This window comes from Drosophila ficusphila, unplaced genomic scaffold (assembly GCF_018152265.1).
Source record: "Drosophila ficusphila isolate 14025-0441.05 unplaced genomic scaffold, ASM1815226v1 contig_106, whole genome shotgun sequence".
NCBI classification, from domain to species: Eukaryota; Metazoa; Arthropoda; class Insecta; order Diptera; family Drosophilidae; genus Drosophila; species Drosophila ficusphila.
In genome coordinates this window covers 6,921,122-6,944,193 of record NW_025063993.1, presented here as the reverse complement: position 1 = coordinate 6,944,193, position 23,072 = coordinate 6,921,122, and the positions used below count along the sequence as shown (strand labels likewise).

The 23,072-nt window shown below is 47.2% G+C and overlaps 1 protein-coding gene across 1 annotated transcript; it reads right to left on the bottom strand.

Moving 5' to 3' along the window:
• Positions 1–918: 918 nt before the first annotated feature.
• LOC108088992 (arginine-glutamic acid dipeptide repeats protein) lies at positions 919–22,780 on the bottom strand. The gene is given in 16 exon segments (XM_043208361.1): positions 919–985; positions 1,793–1,845; positions 1,897–1,991; positions 2,102–2,201; positions 2,631–2,748; positions 2,818–2,901; positions 3,623–3,679; positions 3,850–4,010; positions 4,072–4,216; positions 4,289–4,412; positions 4,472–8,717; positions 8,720–9,403; positions 9,466–9,699; positions 10,745–10,876; positions 20,681–20,983; positions 22,265–22,780. Coding segments are annotated over 14 exon segments (6,180 nt in total). The 5' UTR covers positions 10,808–10,876; positions 20,681–20,983; positions 22,265–22,780; the 3' UTR covers positions 919–969.
• Between the last annotated feature and the right edge of the window lie 292 nt (positions 22,781–23,072).

The window sequence follows — 23,072 nt, the reverse complement described above, 5'->3', positions numbered from 1 at the left end:
AAAATTACAGCTGCTTCAAATGCTTGCGTGACACATCAATATATCGCTGTGCTTTTGGGTTTGAGAGCAGCATCAAAAATCATTCACATAATAACTATTTCGTTATATTTTATGCACTTTTTACAAACTTTCGCAGCCCGCCCTTATAATACTCTAGTCATAGCAAAATAATAAATAATGAGTAGCAGTTAGTTGGTAGGCAAAGCTGCTCGCTAGGCTAACACAAACGGGGACTACAAAAAGCGAAATCTAGGCATTGGCGTGATTCGTTTTTTATTTTATTTTAGCTAAAAAGACGAAAGCAGCAAGCATATATAAACCGTACATTAAATAGTTCAATTGTGGCTGGAAGTACATTTAAATAATATTAGGCGTATCTATCGGGTAGAGTGTGTCAAAATGTGGGTAGTAAAAAGAAAATCTATCTCCGAATCCATTTGTACAGAACACTCGAATACATTAACGCTCCTCGATCCCTGCTGCTATCCTTAATCGTTTCACTATACTAATTTATGTACCTTGCCTCCTGCAGCAAGCGCTGGTGAGTTTGTGTTTTGGTTTTGCTTAGTCATCGTCGTGTCTAAATCAATCGATTTGCAGAGCTTACTAAATAGTTCTTGTCGAAGTGCAGCACATTCGCATCTATAAGCAGCTTGAAAACCTCAATAAAAATTTGTGTGCCGAGTTCGTTTTTGTTCCATTGCCTTAATAAGTCTAAACCGTATTTAACATGTTTCATCATCGTCATCTCGCTTAGGTTTAAGAATTTAACACTATACACTATGAAGAGGATACTTAAGATATTGCGACCATCGTGTCCTGTTTTTGTTTTTGTTTTGTTTTGTTTAGTTTAGTTTTGTAGTTGGTTTCTGCTTTTTCTGCTTTTTGATTCTGGATGCCTTGGTCAGTAATTGTGTCTAGTGTGAAGTGTGGTGTGTGCAGCTGGAGCGATCCACGATCCACTTCCGATTAACGCAGCTGATTCCTATTCAGCAAAACATTCTTATTAGATCGAGCACAATCAAATCATGAGTTAAACATTAAGATGAGTTAAAGCCATAAGGATGAGTAAAAATCAAGAGGGGCTTACTAACTTTTTACATAAAAACGTGACAAGGCGTTGCGCAACTTAGAGTCGCTTGGTTTTTCTGGTTTCTGGTTTTCTGGATTCTTGAGCCATGACGTCGTCTCTGCTGATGATGTTGATGATTGGATTTGTGGTGAGTATATGTGGGGGTCGGATGTGTGGAAAACAAAATGTAAACGCTTGAACACAAAAATCACACAAAGCAGTTCCTCACGGCCGCGGCCCGAGTATTGTCTTTGTTCAGTTGCTTGCTCTCTACAATTGCTATCTGTCCACTTATCTGGGCCGTTGTCTGTGGGGATGAGAAAGAGCGGGCGATGATCAAACGGAAACGGAAACAGAAACAAGAGTGCAACATAAACAATAAATAACGATGGAATATATAACTACAAATGAAGTGAATGAGCCTAGCTTCAATTTTGAAGAAACACAGATCAGAGATCCTTCAACATAACACTTATCCAATTTACAATTTTCTTGGATTTCCAATCATATTAACAAAACACATTATGATCCTTAATATAATATTGGTACTTATCGTTCTTAAGATGTCTCAGAAATCCATTTATATAACATTTAAAATATTATACTTCTACTTTTCATTGCACAGATTGTATAGTTCGATTTTAGTAACTTTTCAAAATATATAAAATAGATTTCCAAGACACCCTCACAATATATTTTCCTGCTCCTAACCGGACTCACCTAAAGTACTGATCATGCAGGGACTGTCGCTGGAACTCGGCGGCCTGTAAATACTGTATATATGTAATTAATGAGTTAGGATGTGGGTTGGGGAATTGGGAAACCTGTAGTTGGTCGGCATAGGACATGCGCAGCAGGACATCCGAGTGCGGCTCCCTAGGTATAAGCATATTTGGCCGCGGATACTGGCCAACATTCGCTAAAAATCCAAACGGAGAAAAGGAGAAAAGAAATATATTAGTTATATTGATGTTCGTAGGGACGAGCCAAAAAGTATTGGCGAAAACCTCAAGGGCTATACAAACTCACGTGGCAGTTGGAAACCGGCCTCCGGTGGTTGCGGCTGTGGATGCAAAGGCAAATGTAAATGAGTATGAGAGTGTGCATGATATTCTCTCGTCAATCGTATCTGAAAATTATTGAATATCGTAGAAAGTTTCAAAAGAGCCAGTGCTGCGTGGGCGATATCGCGCCAATAGAAGAGATTAAAACAGAGTTTTATGTAACGATGCGTAATGCGGGTTAGATGGCTGGCGACAAATGTCGATTTGATTCGATTTGGTTTTTTGGTTTGGTTAGGTGCCCCATTTGGTGGGACAAAAGCATGGCATGGCAAATAATGGTTAGCACAGAACATGAACAGCATGACGGGACACGTGCTTGGGTGTATTTTAATTTTTTATGCGGGTACTGGACTGGTTAACAGGTGAGCTGACAAGTGGACAAAGTGATTGGTTCGGTTTGGCGGTTCATTCGATCGCTTGACGTTCCAAATACGATTGATTTTGTGAATATGAGTCGAGTGGAGTAAAAAAGAAGTGTAGCCTACCATACGCACCATGTGCTCGCCCGGGTCCAACCCCACATGGTGCGGAGGTGGAATGCCCAGACGCTCCCTCTCCATCTGCGATATCGCGGGATTCGCATACAGTGGGAATTGCGAGGGATGGATGCCGCTGTTGGAAAAAGATCTAAACAATTAATTTCGTGTCTTATTATCGAAAATAAAAAAAACTTTTACGGACCGTCTATAGTACTCCATCCAGTGCGGATCTAGTCGGGATTGACTCGCCGCAGCAGCTTGTGCGTTCTTGATCTCCTCCAGTTCCCTACAAATAGAAAATATTATTTACGATCACCAGGTTTAAAGGCTGGCAGCAGGGAAATGTGTTTTTTGGCTGGGGTTGGGCAAAATTGCAAATGATAATAAGCTCAAGCAAAATTTTCGACGTGCGCATAAAAAGTTATTCCGAATTTTAAGAAGCTGGCGGGGAATAAGCGGGGGAAATGTTGGTGCGATTCCAAATGCTTTTGGGTTTGGCAAATGGTTTGGGTTATGGAGTTGTTAGTGCGTTTCGGAATACTTTTGATATATTTAATTAATTAAGAACGTAAAGTGATAAGTTCCAAGTGATTGTTTTTCCTATTCCATGGAATGAATTATTTTTAGACATGGGCAAATAACTACGGGGTTATTAAATATATTTTAGTATTTATTATAAATGTTTAAGAATCGTAACAATTACAGATGATTTTTGTCATAAGAATATATAATTCTTTTTTATATAATTCTTTTTTTTTATAATTCTTTTTTTTTTAATTCTTTTTATATAATTCTTTTTTTTATATTATTGGATTAGAATTTTTTAGGTTAATCAAAAGATCCCGAAATGCACTTTATAAAATGAGGAAAAGGGAAATGATGTGAATTGAATTTTGATGAGATGTGTGTGAAATCAATGGGGCGTGAGCGGGTTAATGGTTGTGTGTTTGGATATGTGACATGACTTTCGCATGGAACTGGGGGCTTGGCAGGCTTTGGTACTGTACCTCTCTCTGTACATGGGGCCCATTGGATGATGATATGGCACCATCTGCTCAACAGGACTGAAATTGAATTGAATGGAAAGAATTACAATCAACAAACGCGACTCGTTGGACTCCTGCATGGAGCTTAAATCAGGAATAGCTAAACGACAGAGGCAAAATGAACTGAATCCTAACACCAGACGAACGATTCCAGGGGCGAGTGGTTCCTTCAACCCCGCGAAACTCACCTGAAGGCGACGTGAGGACGAGCATACTCGGACAATTGCCGAAGAGCCGGAGTATCTGCATACGGAGGCTTCAGTTCCGCCTTCATCTTGGCCTGTTGCGCCGCTTGTTGCGCTGCTGCCGCTTGCTGTTGTTGCTGCTGCTGCTGCTGTTGCTGTTGCTGCTGTAAAGGATAGACAATCTAATTAAATTTTCAGTTAGGTTTGGATGTTAGCTTAACTCACCTGACGGCGCTCGCGCTCCTTCTCGGCCAGCTTGCGATCGCGCTCTTCACGCTTGCGAGCCAACTTCGAGTCGGCCACTGGCTTGAAGATCAAATCCGTTCTCGTGCACGAATTGTAATCTCCTCGATCGATGTGGCGCACAAATCTGTTGGTCAGCAAATATTTTATTTAATTAGTCAACAATTTAAATTGTAATTCTAGCTGTTAAGATACTTACATGGCAGACTGAGAGCGATGGCATTCGGTGTCGTCCGGTTTCGCCTCGGGACTGGGACCACGTGGTATATTGTGCGTGGGACTGGGAATCTCCGGCTCCGGATCCGGCTCAATATCAATGGGTACTTGAAAGAGAAACGATTTTATATTAGATCAAGAAGTAGTTTTATATCATAAGTCTTACATGGCTCCGTGGGATGATGTCCTCCGCCCAATCCCGCCGAATTGGCCGAGTGTGCGTGCGCTCGCAGGGCGTCCATGTGCGAAGTTGGCTTCAGGCCATGGGGCTGACCGTCTTGCGGCGCAAAGGGTGATCCGTGCGGCGGTCCAGGCGGATATCCGGGCATATGGCTTCCGGGATAGGCACCCGGCGGCAGTCCCGTCGGTGTTCCCGGTCCGCCCATGCCCGGCGGCATCCCGCCACCCGGTCCCTGCGGCGTCTTTGGCGTCGGCGGCTTGTTGGGCGGCATTCCGCCGGGCTGCGGCTGCTGCGGCGCCTTGTGCTGCTGAGCTGCTGCTGCTGCGGCAGCTTGGTGTTGCTTTTCAGCTGCAGCTGCTGCTGCTGCGGCCGCCGCTGCATTCTGTTCATCCTGACGCATCTGCTGGGGCGGTGGTCCCTGCAAGCCGGCATGATGGGCCGCCATCACGGCAGCGGGATCCAGTTGTCCCGGCTGCGGCGGTGGCTTCATGTAGGCCGGGAATCCGGGACCGTAAGGCGCATAGCCGTAGGGCGAGTTGAAGGGATGGTGGTGCGGCGAGTAGAAGACCGAGGGATGCAGCAGCGGGTGCGGGTACGGCGACTGCCCCGGATGCACTCCGATTTGCGGCAGTCCCCCACCCGGTGCAATCAGTGGCAGCGGCAGCGGCATCTGCGGGTGTCGGATGACCGGCGGCGAGGCTCCCGGCCGCAAGTGCGGTGGCGGCGACGTCCCCAAGCCCCGCTGTCCCGGCTGAGGGGCGTACATCTTGCTCAGCGGACTGGCCATCAGCGAGGCGTTCGACACCGGCGGCGGTGTCATGTGCGGCGACTGCTGGCGCATCAGCGCATGCCGATCCCTTTCCGCCACGGCGGCTGCTGCGGCGGACAGCGCCGACGACGAGGGATGATGGCTGAGCGGGGACTGTGGCACCGGATGCAACGGACTCTGGCGACTCAGGCTGCTGACACTGGACGCCGGCGAGGCCGCTCGATGAGCAGCCGCTGCTGCAGCTGCCGCCGCCGCGGCCGAGGAGTTGGGCAGCCCGCCGGGTCCAACGCTTCCGGGGCCCGACGGACCTCCTGCTCCTGCTCCTCCGCCTCCGCCACCGCCGCCACTCGAGATCTGCACGCTGGGACTAGCGCGGCTAAAGGCGGACGATGGCACCGTGCTGGTGGTCAGCGACATGCTGGTGGACGTCATGCTGGCCACCGAGTGCGGCGTCAGCGGAGCCGACGAGGCGTGCGAGTGTGGCAGGTGAGAGGGCGGGGTGCGGCGACTGAGAGCGGACTCCGGGATGCCCCCGAGTCCGCCTGGTCCGGCCAGCAGGGCGATGGGTCCACCGCCGGGTCCCAGGCCCGCTATCGAGTGCGACAGCAGATGGTGTCCCGGATGGGCCAGCGCTGCGTGGGCCGGATGGCCGGGTGGCAGGTGCGCCAGATGCGGGTGTATGGCCATCGGATGCCCGATCAATCCCGGCGGCGGCGGACCACTGCCGGCGAGACCAGGCAGCGGCGATGTGCGGTGCGCATGCGGCGACTGTTGCGGCGGCGGTCCACCCGGTGGTCCACTCGATCCCGCCATCGTGGTCGAGGGCTGCGAACTGGGCGGCGGGTCGCGAGACGACTGCGAATCGTGCATGGATCTCGGCGGCTGCTGGGCAGGTGATGGCGTCCGCACCGTGCCCGCTGGTCCGCCGGGCGGCTGTTGTTGCTGCTGCTGCTGCTGCGACTGCTGCTGTTGTTGGGGAGCGTGCGACGGCGGCAGGCCGTGACCATGCTGCGGATGTCCCTGCAGCGAGAGCGGCATGGGCGCATGTGGATGCATGCTGGGCGGCAGGTCGTGCGGCCGATGGAGTCCCTGCAGATGCGCATGCGGATGGAGATGCGGGTGCATGTGCGTGGGCGCCATGGTGGACAGCGTCGGCGGGATGCCAATGGAGCTGGGCGGCAGCGACGACGCCACCGAGAGCTGCGGATGCTGGTGACCGGGATGCAGGCCGTGTTGCAGGCTCGGTGGACCCGGACCCGGAGCCGTCGGCGTCGGCTGGTGCAGCGAAGTGGGCGGCGGCGGCGGCTGGGGACCACCACTGCCGGCCGCTGACGTTGGTGGCGGGCCGTGGATGAGATTTTGCGGATGCATCCCGGGTGGCAGGCCACCGCCGGCCGGCGAAGGCATGTGCGGCGAGGGATGCGGCGACTGGAACTGCTGCGGCTGCGGCGGCATCGACGGCGGCTGCGAGTTGCTGTTGCTGCCCTGGCTATCCTGGCCGGGCGTCGAACGCGCCGAGGCGTCGATCGGACTCTCCGGCGGCGGTCCGTACGGCGAGGACTTGATCAGATTCTCGCCGCCGTAGGGCTTCACGTCCGCGGGTCCTCCGGCCTGTGAGACCGGCGGCATCGGGTACTTCAGGTCCTGCGGCGGACCGTACTTGGCCGCCAGCGGATCGCCGTACTTGAGCATCAGGCCGGATGGCTCGAACGGCCTTCCCAGCGGCGGCGTCTGCACGTCGTGCTGGTAGTGCGGCTTGGGCATGGCAATTCCCGGCGGCGGAGTGGCTCCCGGCGGCACCTGATGCGCCGGTGGCTGCGGCTGCTGTTGTTGCTGCGACTCCTGCGACGTGGGCGGTGGCCCGTACTTGTGGGCGACGTCCAGCGGAGAGCCAACGTTGTGCGGCAGGTGACCGAAACCGGGCTTGACATCGGGTATCTTCAGGGAATCCTGGTAGCCCGGCTTGCTAGGCGGCTGGTGGGCAGCGGACAACTCCACGGGATACTTGCCCTGCTGCTCCATCATGTACTTCATGTCGTACTTGCCGGCAGCAGCCGCTGCAGCCGCCGCCGCCTGCATCTCCTGGCTGTACTTGAGTGCATCCAATGGCGGCGGCGGTGGATACTTGAGATCCTGGGGCGCGAACTTCATCTCCATCTCGGGCGGATACTTTTGCGGCGTTGTCGGCGCTCCTGGCGGTGCTCCGCTGCCTCCGCCCGCCGCATCGCTGTGCAGTTGAGGTGGCTGCGGTGGAACACCTTGTCCCGGAGGTCCATACTTCAGCTGCCCGTCGATTAGGTAGCCAGGTGGCGGTTGCGTGGGCAGCGGACCATGCGGCATGTGCTGCAGGTGCAACGGCTCTGGCTGGCCACTTTCGACCGGAGCTCCCGAGAGCGGATGCAGTGCCGAAGGCGGAGCACCGGGACCACTGGGCGGCAAGCCGCCCGCACTGTGCTTGAGGGCATCCTCGTTCTTGATCTCGATCTTCACCTTCAGGTCCTGCGGCTCGTTGCTGTTCTGGTTGCAGGTGGCGTCCATCGAGTCCTCCATGGGCTCCTTCTTGATGTACACCGATTCCGAGGGCGGGCACACTGGCGGTGGCTGAATGCCAACGGGGGCGAGTTGCTGCTGCAGCTGCTGTTGCGTTTGCTGCTGCAAGAGCTGCTGCTGCTGCTGTTGCTGCTGCTGCTGCTGTGGCGAAACCTCCTGCTTGATGGTGGCCAGCTTCTTGAGCATCTCGGGGTCGCTGTCGCACGACTCCATCTTCTCGATGGCCTCCTTGCGCTCCACGGACGCATTGAGCGCCTCCACCGTGGCAATTGTGGGCACTTTCATGGTAATCGGTGGCGCAATGGGAACAATGGCGGCATTGGGATCCACCGAACTCGTCTCCACGCTGCTCGGCGCCTGGATGTTCGTCTCCTCGTCCATGTTCTTGATGGCGCTGTCCTTGCTGTCCTCCGCCAGAGCCTCTGCCTTGATGCCGAGGGCCTTCTCCTCGACCTTGGCCTCCAGATCGTTGGTGGCCATTTCGCGCTCCTCCTTGCAGCTGACCGTCTCCTTGCTGTCCTTGGTGGACTGCTGCTCGGCGGTGGTGGTGTCCGTCGTATTGGACTCGCCATCGTCGAGCACGGAGTCGGGCCTGCTGTCCGAGTTCATGCTCTCCACCGGACTGTCCGGCCGCTTGCGCTTCTCCTTGACACTGGCATTCTCCTCCTGGGCACTCGTCGGCTCGCTGGCCTCCTGCTCCGTTCGCTTCTTCTTGTTGGGCGTATCCTGCTTGCCACCCTTGCGCTTGTTGGCCGAACTCTCGGCCACGGCCTTCGTCGGCGTCTTGGGACTGTCGACCGAGGCTCCGCCGGCAACGTCCGGTGTTTCGGAGCCTCGCTTGGGCCGCTTTCCATTAGCCACGGCGTTGGCTGATGACTGATCCTTGGACGAGTTATTGCCGCCAGCGGCTCCCCGCCGCCAGTTGAACCGCTGCTTATTGAGGTGGCGTTCGCACCACCGTTGTTTCCGGCCGAGTTGTTGTTGTTGTTATTGTTGCTGCTGCTGCTGCTACTGCTGCTGGTGGTGGTGCTGCTGCTGTTGTTGTTGTTATTGTTGTTCTGTTGCTTATTTCGCGTCCTCATCCTTGAGGGTGATTCATCCCTTTTGTGGGTCAGACTCGAATCACTGTCGCACTCGCTGGCGTCGTCCTCGGTGAGCGAGCTGTTCTCCTCCTTGGAGACAGCGGGCGAGGATCGACTCGCCGTCTCGGACGCCGCGGTTGCCGCCGCCGTCGCCGTCGTCGCAGTTTGTGGTTCTGGCGTGTCCTCCTTCTTGGGAGGTGTATTGCTGCTGCTGCTGTTGTTCGCCCGCGTGACACGGTTGCGGCGCAGGGCGCTCTGTCGGCGGCGCCTGTGCGGCCGATTGTTGTTCGCGCCGGGCGTCTTCTTCCACAGATAGTAGAACTCGACCAGCTCCGGCGTGTCCTTGTGCGGCAGCAGGTCCTTATGGATGCGGAAGAAGTTCTTGCCGAACTGACGCAGACCCTTGATGAACTTCTTTGTTTCGTCCTCGGTCCACTTCTTGTCGATGCCCTTCGAAACGGGGCACTTTACGAGCGCTTGTAGAGCTTTGCCTGGATCGTAGCCAGAATCGTGGAGCTAAAAGTTATAGAATATAGATTAGAAGTATGTTTGGGATTCGTATAAGGATATCATCATACCACGTCGAGTGCGTTTATTGTGGTGTCGTCGCGACTGGCAGCCAAACAACCGTCTTCTAGTCCGCCATCACACATTCCTTGAAATGCAGCCATCGAGCGAGCCGCACGCAAGAACATTAACAAGTCGCCATCGGCCACAACGCCTGGACTCCATCTTGATTCCTCTAGTTCACGTTCATCGGTTTCCTTGTCGATGGGGAAGCTTGAGATTGGATTATAATCGGGCAGTTTTGCCTTCAGTCGTCATAGGAGACAAACGAAAAGTTTTGGGATTAGTTCAAAAACTCCAGGAGAACGATTGATGGGTTAGTCGACACACAACCGCACCACACCACACCAGAGCACAGCACAGCACAGCACACCACGCACACTACAGCACACCACAGGCAAGACAGCTAGTGCCGGCAATCCGGGGGGATTACCAGCACCCACGAGATGATACACAAACTTAGGTCTAATGCATGATTATGGATGAATAATGTATAATGTGTGCTACGGATTTCCTCGAACAGATTTTTTGTGGGAAAAGGAACAAGGAAGTGGGTTCTTGGGATCTGGATCTGGGACTGGGTCAACATCTACTTGTCGAGGATTCGAACTATTAATAGCCAATTGCATAAACGCTAGAACTACAAATTATTTACAGGGATTAGGCGTTATATACAGGGAAACTTTTGGAAAGGTTATGCTATGAGTAACCGAAATAGCTAAAGAAATTTGCGTTGCTGTAGCCTTTTAGACGAGAACGATAGAATTCAATGAGATAAGTGATTAGTTCGGGTTGCATATATAATTATACAAAAGTGAAGAACAAAGGAACTAACTATTCAATTGATTAAAGTAATTAGATTTTACTTTATTTGGTACTTTACGTACTGAAGCGCATATGAAAAGTGGAATATAAAATGTTAAAGATCCAGTTTCCCAAAAGGGGTATTTAAGTTTGGGGAAAACAAAACATAATCCCATTTAGTGAGTAACATGAAAATGTCGTTTGAAATCGGAAACGGAAACAGGACCTTTAATTTCTTAATTACTTTCCGTTCCCACAAAGGCTACCAGCAAAATAAGTTTGAGAAAGGTTTTTTGTTCAAGACATCCAAAGAGGAAGAACAAAGGATTATAAATTACAACTTTTGCAATAAACAAAGGAAAAAACGGGCTATATTTTCGTTTTGCATAATTGTTAAATTTTGTAGTTCTTTGTTTTTTGTTTTTTTTTTTTTTTTGTTTTGTTACCGTGAGCTGAATTTCTGATTTGTGAGAGTTATGTACGTACATAGACATCGTTTACCTGGTGGCCGGGACCCACTCGAATTTCTCCTTGAGTGGAGGCCGCCATCACCCTTTAAAAACACGCTTCCGGTCCAGTGTTAAGCCTTTTTATGCCCTCTACGATATGAAAATTCAACTGCAAATAGATCCAAGCACACAGAGAAAATTCGTTAGCCAAAAAAACCAGGATTCAAACTGAGAGAATGCACGGCAACTGGGACTGTTGGCTGGTGGTTCGGTGGTTCGGGGGGTAAAAGGCGTTTTCAATAAAGCGATGAAGTTCATATCAACATGCATAAATAAATAATCCATAAAAAATAATGCCGTGTAATGTGCGAACGATGGAGTGGCGATGAGAGGAGTGGAGAGGAGAGGAGGGAGTGGTTGGGGGACACGGCCGACGGTACCGGGAAATTAGGGGTTTACGATGTCGGACGATTGAGCTCTCTGCCACTTAATCGCCTGCATATGTTAATGCGTCCGCCACGTACAGACCCCGAGGGAATCCGTGGATGGCGTCGATTGCGTGGATCGGGGGATTGCGGGATTGAGGAATGGACTGTGCCACTGACAGTCGAATGGTTTTGCTTTCAATGCGCTTATGCATGGGTTTAGTTTGCGTTGGTCTCTGTCACTTTCTCATTATACCCTTTAATCAAGGGATTTTATAATTCCAATTAGTGACAAACACAAGCTACTATTCTTAAGTTCTTAGCTTATCTAAAACTTGCTAATAAATACTAATGAAGGCCTTTAAATAATTCGTATCTTCTACGGCTATTTAAATCTTGGATAAGTGCCTTAAAGCCAACCCAGAGCCCTGGGTATTCCCCACTTCGTTTACCCACTTAGCACTTCTTTCCAGTTTTTTCACTCAATTCAATTTTTTGCTGGCATCAGTGGCTGGTTTTTTGTTTCTTCGCCTTCCGTCTGGCGCTGTCTCTCTCGTCTCGAGTGTGCGTGCAGCTGTAAACAGATTTTCCGCTCAAGTAAGTCCGCGAATAACTGTAACGAGGCGGTTAAGTAAGCCTCCTCGGCTGCCCAAACCATCCCATGCATACCCCTTACACCCAACCGATGCCACCATGTCAACCCCACCAAGTGGAATTATCATTAAATTTGCTTATGAATCAATATCATTGGCAATGCACAATGACAGGCAAACTGAGGGGACAATCGGACGGATGGACAGACGAACACACGGTGCGTTGCCTGACTGCCTGCCTGCCTGGCTGCCTGGCTGCCGTCTGCTCACATCAGGAATGCCGGCGGTGTTGCGGTTGTGTGGCAGCGGCACACAAATTATGGCAATTAAAATCAATTAATTAAATGCAGCGACAGCTACGGGAGCGACGACGACCGACCGACCGGATCAGCACGGGCAGGCACCAAAAAAATAAAACAGATACATATACACATATACACGTATGTATGTATATCTGCATTATATAGAGGTGTATGTATGGTGTATGTGCGCATTGTCGACAGATTTACACTCAATAAGGCACGACACGCCGCCTAAATGACTGACGACTAGGGGTAAAAGCGGGTCGCAGAGGAGGGTTCCACACCACGATCCCGACGGAGGAGAAGGTGGACCCGGAGGAGGGACGACAAACGCGCCTGGGTGTGGAGGACCTGGACCCGGGGTTGCACCGTGGTCACATCGATTCGATTCGGTAATCCCCCTCGGCACAGGCACACAAATGAAATATTCATGAACGTCACAAGAGGGAGGAATATACATACAATATATTGTACGAGTGGTGCGATTGTTTCTGCTGTCTTTTGTTTGATTGCCAGCGAAAAAATATGCCCATGAATGTTTACCTATGAATAATTGTTTGCCCAGCGTAAAAGCCGAGATATCAATGGATTGCTTTTCGGTATCAGTACGGTTCTACTTATTTCCTCATCACCAACAAAGCCTTATAAACCAACAAAGGTGTTTACAATTATTTAATGAGTAAATAAGAAGCAGAATTGGTGAAATTCATGAAAAATAAAAACCATACATGTAAGCACTTTTAATATTAAATCTGTATTCTAGAAATGAATCTTAAAATGCAACGAAAATGAGGTTTCTAAGCACTCTGCTCCACTGTGCATCGAACGGTCTGCGTTTGGGGCCAACACTTATCAACGACATCAGCAGCAACACCATGGCACACCATACCATTCCTCACCTCACCACTCCATTCCAAACCACACCACACCGCAGCACAGCGGAGCCGACGACCAGGTTACTTGCTTTGGCTTTGGCTTTGGCCTGGCCCTGTTGGCCTGGTTGGGTTTTGACTGCTTGGCTGGTTGGTTTAACTGGCAGCAAACTTTTTTATGGGGGAGTCGTGAGTGGAAAAATTTCATATAAACACACACAAGGTGGCGGTGGCCACCAGGGCGCAGGGCACGCGACCAACTGAATCCCCGATCCCCACATGCCGAGCATTGTCAGTGGGTTGCTGCTGTTGCACCCGGGCTTCTACACATAAAAAAAACATTAATAGTATCATTACATATCTACATTCTCGTTAAAATAAAAAAAAATAGAAAAGTAATCATTTCAATCATATCACATATCATTTCAAAGTTTAAAGTTCAACTGACTTGTTTTTAGTTCAAAAGAAATAATAATTCTAATTTGGTAATATCGAACACCTATTTCTACTTTTAATTTCCCACAAAACAAACATAATTTATGAAAATATTCAGAATGCTTTCAGTTCAATTTGCTTTTCAAATTACTTCCTCAATTTATCCAACCATAACTAAAAACGAGGGTTGTAGTTCCAATCACCCCGTAATATGATCGATTTAATCCCTGCCCAAAATGATACACCCTTGATTTATTACTACGTATATATTTTCCACTGTGCATTGCCTTTGGGCTGCTGGTTGGTTGGCTGGCGCTTGGGGAAAAATTGTGTAATAACTGCTGGCAATGTGCTAAGCTGTTCCTTTCGGGCTGTGGGCTCTACTGCTCCGCTCTATTCTGCGGCGGCTGTTATAAAACAAATGTACTACAAAAAGCGACGTTGTAAACGCACAAAGCCATAAAATCTGAAAAGACAAAACGAAAGGCTCGAGCCCAAACACATTTGCCACCACCGAAAAGTGCCTGCTGCCTGCCAGTCCTCCTTGTGTTCGCCACTCCCTGTCTTTCCTTCCTGTTCCTGTTCCCGTTCCCGTTCCCGTTCCAGTTCCCCTTCCCGTTCTCGTTCCCGTTCCCGTTCCCGTTCCCGTTCCCGATTCCCCCCCCTTCTCCCCCTGTAAAAGACCACAAATTATGGCACAGTCCGGTGAAAGAGAGAGGGGCATACTCAAAAGAGATGGCTGAAAGAGACGGCACCACCAACTGGGTAGAGTCTGCAGTCTGTAGTCGGTAGTCGGTCGTCGGTAGTCTGTACATTGACTACGTGACGTTCTCGAGTACTTGGCTCTCCATTCTGTGAGTCAGCAGCAATGTCGGTTTGGCTACAACTTCTCGGATTGGCTTGGCTCGACTCGACTTGGCTTGGCTTGGCTTGGCTCCTTCTCTTGATTCCCCCCTGCGTGCAAATTTAAGGCCAATAATGCTGTCAGTCTCAACTGGCGCGTCCGTCTTCGCTCAATTAATGTCATCGCATATTATAAAGTTACACTGGATTAACAACTTCAACTCGCCCCCTATCTGTGGCTGGGAATTGTTTTCTAAACAGCCCATAAACATAAACGAAAACAAAGCGGGAAATGTAAATGGAAATAAAAACTTGGAAGGCCAACGGCAGCAACAGCTAAATCACACGGAGCAAAATACATAGTTTTATTTTATTACCAGATGTTTTCTTTTATGACACACTTTGAAGGCCAAGGAACAAATTGAATTTAGTTAATTAGATAGCAAATCGGAACATTATAATTACAAAATGTGTTTCCCAATACATATGTTCATATTTGGAATTGTTTTTGATTATAATTTCGGGTAACAATATTAAAATAGGTTGTTGAAAAGTGTGCCAAGTGTTGTTCCGAGTGTAACAACCAACAACATCGACAACGGCCGCAGAAAGAGGAAATTCAATAAACAATTTGTAGCATGAGAAGCGGAAAATTGTGTGTACGCACGCGGCTAAACGGACGCGAGTGGCTCCCCAAAGGGGGAGGTGTTTTAGTGGGAAAGAAAGGGGGGTGTTTGGGGGGTGGAAAAGTGGGAAAAATCCGACAAAGGTGCCTCTCGCTCTCGCTCACTCGCCCTCTTTCGCCGTCCCGCTTCCGCACTCACTCTTTCGACTGCGCCGAGTCGAGTCGAGTATAATTTTGAAATGGAAAAGCTGTCGACTGTCGTCGGCTGACTTGTCGGCTATTTGGCTCTTGGCTCTCCCGCTTAGCTTTAGCTTTAGCTTTTAGCTTGTTTTTCTCTTTGTAATCATCGCTTGCCAATAAGCTGACTAATTGACTGACAAATAGGCATCAACTACGACGATGGCGATGGCGTTAATAAGAGCGTCAGACAGGCAACTCAAAAAGCCCCTTATGCCTTATGCTTATGCCATCATCATCATCGTGCCAGCGGCAATGCCGCGCCGCAACTGTACATTAGGGGTGGCCATAAAGCCCGAGACTTTATCCTTATCAACACGGGGCTCTCAGCGAGAGATTATTAGGTTAGTTTCCCCGCTCCGCTCGGCGCGTTGGCCAAGTTTAAGTGATATGGCTGTAAATGAATTAGACCCCCGGCTGTGATTGAGTTCGTCCCCAGTTCGGTCGTCGCAAAAGGGTGGAAAACGTAACGTGGAATCCTTCAGTTTTTCAATTGACTCGCCACACAACAACTCGAGTGGGGTTCAATCGCTCTGAACTTGTCCAATCGACCGGAACTTTCAATTGAACCACTCAACCGAACCTTTGATCCCGACTGTATTCCTGAACTCTGTGTGTGTATGGCTATTTTGTTTATTTTATTTATAGCCCATTTGTGTATTCAATGATTCATTTCAGCTTAGACCTTTAAATTAACACACTCAAGTGCACTCTAGAATTTTGGTTTATAACTCTTTTAAGTATGAGTTGGATTATTAAATTTGTATTATTAATTTCTTCTGTTTAAGTTGATGTATAATAACGAAAATATCTCTAGTCATACCATAATTTGAAAAGTTTATGTATTCCTTATATTATGGAAATGTACTCTCCCATATTCGATTGCTAATATATTACTTATCTTCAGTTTTATTTACGCTATGAACATCTAAATTTATTGCCATTTCTGTGAATTGTTATTTTCCACTAAGACGTATTTTGTAAATTCCTGAACTCCCTTGATAAACAGGGAGAAATTCCTGTAATTTAACCGATTGAGGACCACTAAAAACATCACCTAAATAACCCAACTGGAATTGCCCAGCTCCACCGCATTCCCGAGGGCATAACAAAAGCCACTCTATTAAGGCGTTTCGAGAGGAGTCCATTTAATTACCAAGACGAACAGCACACACAAATTTAACCATGCTGCATGGCCAATTGAGTTCGTCATAGGCGTTTTGACCGAGGGTTATAAAGAAGGCACACATACATACGTACATATTCGACCCATCATTTGAGTGAATATAACGGTGTGTGCCTGTGCATCTGTCCATTTGAAGGGTTCGTGTCAAGTACGGAAATCCCATTAAATGTTCGTAGGCACTTTGCAGAGACAACTCGTCTGTGTGTGTGCGTGTATATACACACACATATGAGTGTAGACGTAGATTCGTGTTGTGAAAGCCAAATTTTCACAACAAGTCAAAACAGACGTTGCAGAAGTCAGAAAAGAAACAAACAAAGGCTGCTGATGATGGTGGCAAAGTGGCGGGGAAATGGGAGAGAGACGAAGCGTTTAACCAAAAGCCCATAAAACAAATTTCTCTTTTCTTCGCTTGGGTAATGGAATTGTTTGCTTCTGTTGGACATTTTTTTTTTTTTCGTCGACTCGCTCCGAGTTTGTTTCAGGTTCCCGATTCCCGAGGTCCGTTCTGGTTCTCGTTTTTGTCTGGACAGGCAGCTTACAGTTGTTATGCCCATTACTCAACATCAACAAGAACATTATGCCACCGCAGTGGCACTCACGCTGGTGCTGCTGCTACTCCACCTACTTCTCCCTCTTGTACCTCCTCTTCCTCCTCCTCGGCATTCCTATTCATGCTCCAATCTCTGCCACACACACGGATACGGACATGGACACGGACTCCAGGCCACTTCACTCCATTCCACTCGCCACTCCACTCCACATGCTTTTCTTCATTCAACCCAAACGATTGAGCATCTATTCAAGCAGCCTCGTCTCCTCCATCGTCGTCGTCGTCGTCGTCGTCGCCGCCGCCGCCGTCGTCATCATCATCGCACAGCCGACGACGACGAGTCAACGCTCCAAAAGCCAAATAAACGACCTACAATGATGCCCCTGCACTCGCCGCCTCTGCTAACCTGTGTGCTTTAGGGTGGACCTGTTAAAGATCTAATCTTAAAAAAATAAGGTTTCCTGCTGGTTTTTTTTACCTCATGTAACAAAAACTACTCGCATACCGTCAAGAAATGTTTAACAAATCTAATATCTGGATCCTAAACTGAACTAAAATCGATCTAAGCCAACAATTGGTAAATATAAATTCTGTTATAAGGTTTTAAGTTACTTTTACCAAAGTTCAAACCTTTATAAATAAGTGGAGCTTATTACATTACCTATTGGTTATAAATGTTAACTTATTGTTTTAAGACATAAGCAGACGTTCAGAAACATTTATAAGCCTTCCTGTTCCCTGTTTTATGACTGTCATAAGACCCAATTTCAAGGTCCACCCCAGGTGCAAATTCATTGGCCCGATCCGATGCGAACTGAACCGATCCGAACTCTGGGGTCGTCTGCATCCGAGACCGAGACCGAATCTGAATCCGAATCAGAATCCGAAACCGAAACCGAATCGTAATACCGACGTTCGTTTGGTCGTGTCTGTTGGCCTGCTGTCGGCTTCGTTTCATACGATTTGTTGGATTTGCTCATGAAGTTGTTAAACAGATTGTCGGTGTAGATACCTTCATCATTTTGCACGCCGTCCTCCTCCGACTCATCCGTCCTCCTCTCAACCTCCTGTTCATCCTCCATCCCCATCCCAATCCCAATCCCTCATCCTCCGCCTCCTTTTTTCCGCCCTAAGTATCCAGCCAATTCTGTAGTCTGCGGCTTGCTGTGTATGTGTGTGTGCGTGTGCTTGTGCGATTAGTTTTATGTAATTTTATCGAGTATTTTAAGGATTTTGCGGCTTATCCGCGCTTCATTTGGAAATTGTTTCGTGTTACTTATGTCGGGATGTGTCTGCTTTTCAGGCCATCAGGATTGCAGGATGTGCGGGGTGTCAGTGTCTGGCCCTTTCTTTTCCTTCTGCCTTTTCCTTTTTTTTTTAGTCCTCGCCGTCGTCGTCGTTGTCCCTTTTTTTTTCTCCTAGTGTTTATGGAACTGTCGTTATTTGTTTGTTTGCCATTGCACGAGTGGCTGTATGTTTGTAAATGAGCTCTTTGCATGTGCCCCGTACTCTCTGTCTCTCTCTCTCCCTCTCCCTCTCTGTCTTTGTCTCTGTCTCTTAGCCACTGTATTATACCGCTCAGCTAATAGAATTACACACAACGCCAAAGATTTATGGGCCCATTTAACACGCTTTTGCATTATATTCTCACCCATTTCGGCCTGTTCATTGATTTTACACTGATTAACACGAGCTTAATTATTCATCTTTTTTCCCGCTTTATAAATTAAGTATAAATAATAATAATACGCTGAAATACAGCCACAAATACATCGCTCGCCATTGTGTATTTTAATAAGCACTTTGTGTGTGCTAATTATCTTATCGCTAAATGGAGTTAACACGTAACAGAAACAGTAACTGGGATTGATTTAGCACCGCCAGTGTTTGACTAACGATGTCATCGTGAGGGGATATGTGACTTAAATACAAATATTAAAACCGCAAATGTTAAGTAACTTTTTTTTTGGAGCAAGCAAATATTTGTTGGCTACTTTATGGTTGTGGTTTTGCATTGTAGTTATTATTTCTTTACATCAGCAATCTGATCATGTTTAAAATTGGTCCTTTAAGCTAGATATCATAACCGGGTTTTTTCTATTATCATACCTATTGATATGCAAAGACTCCCAGTTTATTTTTAAACGAAAGCAATAGCCCCTACAAATTTAATATCATGTTTCTGCCTGTGTGAGTAAAATGCTTTAAGTTAAACAAATCCCTCCATGTTTACACTTCCATTTACCAGTTAGCAGCGCACGAGTTTATCTCACGTACACACCTCTAGGGCCAAGGTTTCCCAAGCACTTTGAGGCAGCTTTAGTCGAGGGGATGGATGGCTTAGATCAAGCCGCTTGGCTGCCCAGTCGGCATTGCTAATTAATTCGCTTATGTAATGGACAGCAGAGCTGAAAACGGGGGGCAAACTGGGTGGTTCAAAAGGGGGAAACCTTCCGCTTACTTCTAATCGACATCAATAAATCGACACACTCGAGTCAAGTGCGCGCGGACAGACGGACGGACTTTTCAATCAGATAAGCAGCACTTATAAATTAAAAGCGCAACAAAACAGATTAATAAAAGTTAAACTTTAACGGCACCTTATAAATAAGCCAAATGACTAATAATAAAATATGAAAGCGCGCACAAAACCCCGACATCAAAGGCGACCAGCAACTGTGTAACACACCAAAAAAATAAAAAGCTCAACACACATTTCAAAACCGAACCAAACCAGAAGAGCAGGAAAACCGCAAGGGAACTCATCCATTTCTCAACAGCAATTTATCTCTCTTTTTTTTGGAATGTGTATTTCTAAAATGTTCGTGTTATTAATGCGCCTTGGGTTTGCGTTTGCCCTGCTTTTTTATTAAATGCATTATTAGCACGTTATTTATTAATTAAACACTCCAGCCTTTTAATGCGTCTCTAATCAGATGGCCTCGCCTCCGCACTCTTGTGGTTTTGGTGGTGCAGATAAGCGGCGCGCTAAGCAAATGGTAATGTGGAAATGGGTGGTTCGGGCACAAAGATAAGAGCTTGAGCGGTGCAAATTGCCTGGGAATTTCCCAGAAATCAATCTCCATTTTCGAAGAACGAAACAACTGGGATTTTACTTAGCAAAGAGCAGGTTAAAGGTAAGGAAGGCACTTCATTAGAAAAGATAACGAGATTGGTAAATCCCCCGCAAGAAATAGTTAAGCAAGAATATCTGATGACAGGTAATCCCTCATTAGTTCTGATCTAAGCCAGCACAATATTTCACAAAAATACAAAGAAATGGGTGCACAAAGTCCATTTAGTTGAGGCCTAACTATAACTATTACTATTAGATGGTCGTGTAACTTCAGACAAAACAGGTATTGCAATTAGTTTATTGAAATATTTTTGTAAATTCCTTTACTTATTGCCACTGAAAAAATTAGGAGAAACACTTGTTTTTACAAGCCCCCACAAATTTCTCAACTGATTCATCTCGGTCCACATTTTCCGCTCCAAACAAGTAACAATAATTGCCCTACAAGGCGGCAACTCATTAGCAATCCACAATAGCGGCGATAAAGATCTAGCTTAGTTGGGTATAAGTATGGGCTTATCTCTGAAACAATCGTATATCCCATAAATACCAGACAAAAACTTGAGCATGAGAAATCCGAATATGGCCAACAATAACATCGGATTATGGCGCACGCCCCCAGTTTGTCTAATTGATTTGGGATCCCCCATTGAAAAATAGTTTCCTCCATTAGCTCGAAAAGAAAACCCTTCCACAAACAACAGGGGATGTGACACATGAGACGGGGGGTCAGCCAGCCAGCCAGCCAGCGTGCCAGAGTATCGAATTAAGCAAACAAATAATTATAATTAAATGTGTGCCCGGTCGAACAGATGTCTTGGCTCACCATGAATCCGTGGTCGGGGTTGTATAGTCGTCGAGGCGTTCCTCCCGAAGAAGCTCCTCTCCCCAGCTGAAGGCGGCAAAGTTACTCCGGTCTCCCGTCTCCGAATTCCACACTCCAGTTGATAATAATGATGATGATGATGTGCTGGCTCGTTGGATGCGAAGGGGTGGGCGGTCTTGGTCGATGCTGTTGCTCTGCTTTTGTTGCTCTTGATAGTGTTGTTGTTGTTGTTGCTGTTCTTGCTCAGCGAGGGGGCAGCGAGTAGCCGGAAATGTATATTTTGGTTAATTTGCACAAACACAGCTGGAAGGCGAAGAGATGACGTAGGTGAGAGCCGAGACGACGGAGATGATTAAGCAAAAGAAAAGAACCAAACATAGGAATTGAACGAGCAGGGTGGGAAGAATCTCCTTCGGAAAACAATGCAACAGTAGCGGTGTTTCCTAGAAGAACGTGTAAAAATGGGGTTTATAGAACTAATAACGTTTACACGTTGGCTATTTGCGGTTATTAAAGGTAAATAAAATCGAAAACAAAATTTTTTTCTGAACTTTACTGTAGTAAATAAAAATCCGATTTATTAAATATTATTAATACCCTTTTAAGTTTTTACTTCAAATTTAAATTTACCAAAAATTGTTCATAGACAAATAAATATTTCGTAGACAGCGTTTAGTTGTTTTTCTATTTATAAAACAACAACTTTTCAGAATATGGTTCGAGCTTAGGAGACTTGAAGTCATAAAATTGTTTTTGCGCTTACTTTTATGGTCTATGTTTCTATTGCCAATAAAAGTTCTTCGTTAAGACTTATATAGATTTTATGTTAGAAAAATATGACAGTAACTAGTAATACGGTTCGGCTTCTACGGATAAATTCCAACAAAACGGGGAAAGCCTGAACACTCTTGCATTAACAATAAATAAGTAATACTTATAAGTAATACTTATTTATCAGCCACCAAAAAAGGACACAAGAAAACATATTTTCCAACGTCAGCAACAGCAGTTGAATAAGAAGCAGCAGGAGCGGTCACGGATACAGGGGCGCACGAAGAGTATAGGACAAGGGGGTCAAAAGCATGAGCATCCTTTTGGGGGGTGGTGGGTGCGCTGGCCGCAAGAGCGTCGCGTCGGTGGTGACGCCGACGATAACAACAACAACAAATACAAAGGGGAACACAACGGTGGTGGGTTGTTGCTGCCCCTGTTTTTGTTGTTGTTGCCTCTGCTGCTGACGCTTGAATTTCGCTTTGTTGTTGTTGCTGCTGCTGCTGCGCTTGCGATTCCTTTTCAGCAAATTTGTTGAGCCTTCGTTCGTGTTTGCATTGTTCTACCCCAAAAAGTTCATAATAGACTGGATTCTCTGCGCGCCCTCCCCCTTAAAAAACTAAAGGGGGGACCGCCACTGTTTCTCTGGCTTTTTTCCCGTTTTTTTCCATATTTTTTTGTTTTTTTTTTTACCCGAGAGACGTCGCATAAATTTGAATGATTTGCACGCTGCGCAACTGCGATTTCAAATTAAATTAGTGACACACTTAGTAATAATTAATTTTCGCACACTTGTTGTAGATTTTTCCTTACGTTTTACTGCTGCTGCTTGTTGTCGTTGTTTTTATTGCTGCTACTGCCAAGTAATGTTGTTTTTGTTGCTGCTGCTTTTTGTGTTTTTGTTGTTGGGCGCGTGAAACTCGTCGTACGCTTTTTTTAATGCTCTTCTCCGTTTCTCTTCTTCTTTTTGCATACACTTTGCGCACACACACACAGGCACACTCACGTACAGAAACACACACACAGACAGAGAGCAGCACACACAGACACACTCACACACACACAGGCACGCACTTTGGTTGCTTGCTTGCGTTTTTTTATTGCCTGCCTTCGCTTTCAGTTATTTTCACTTGGTTCGTGCGCGTTTTTTGGTTGCTTTTCCGCGGGTTTTCCATCCACACACCACAGCCAGCGTCGTTGCGAGTGTTTTCGCCAACAATTTGCAATAATTCGCTGGCCAAATTGCGTGCTTTTTGTTAATAATCGCCACTACGAATTTCTCCGCGAAGAAGCCACCATTTTGTAAAAATATATACTTTGCGGGGTCTGGTAGCGCTGGTCTTGAAAGTGTGGCAGCGCCAGTACTGGTTAGGGACTAAAAAAGCCACCATTGGTGAAATACCAAGCAGCTTTTGTCGGTGAGCCAAAGTGGCAGGCCCAGTTTGATTTAACTATTAAAATGTTTATTTTAATTATAGACGTTGTTTTTAAGTTAGGACCAATAATAAACAGTGAAAACAGGATTTTTGAGTAATGTAAGCACCTACCGTGCTAAATTTTAACACCCGGCAACCCTCTGTTAATCCGGGCTTCCAACCACTGCGGTGATGCAATTTAGTTC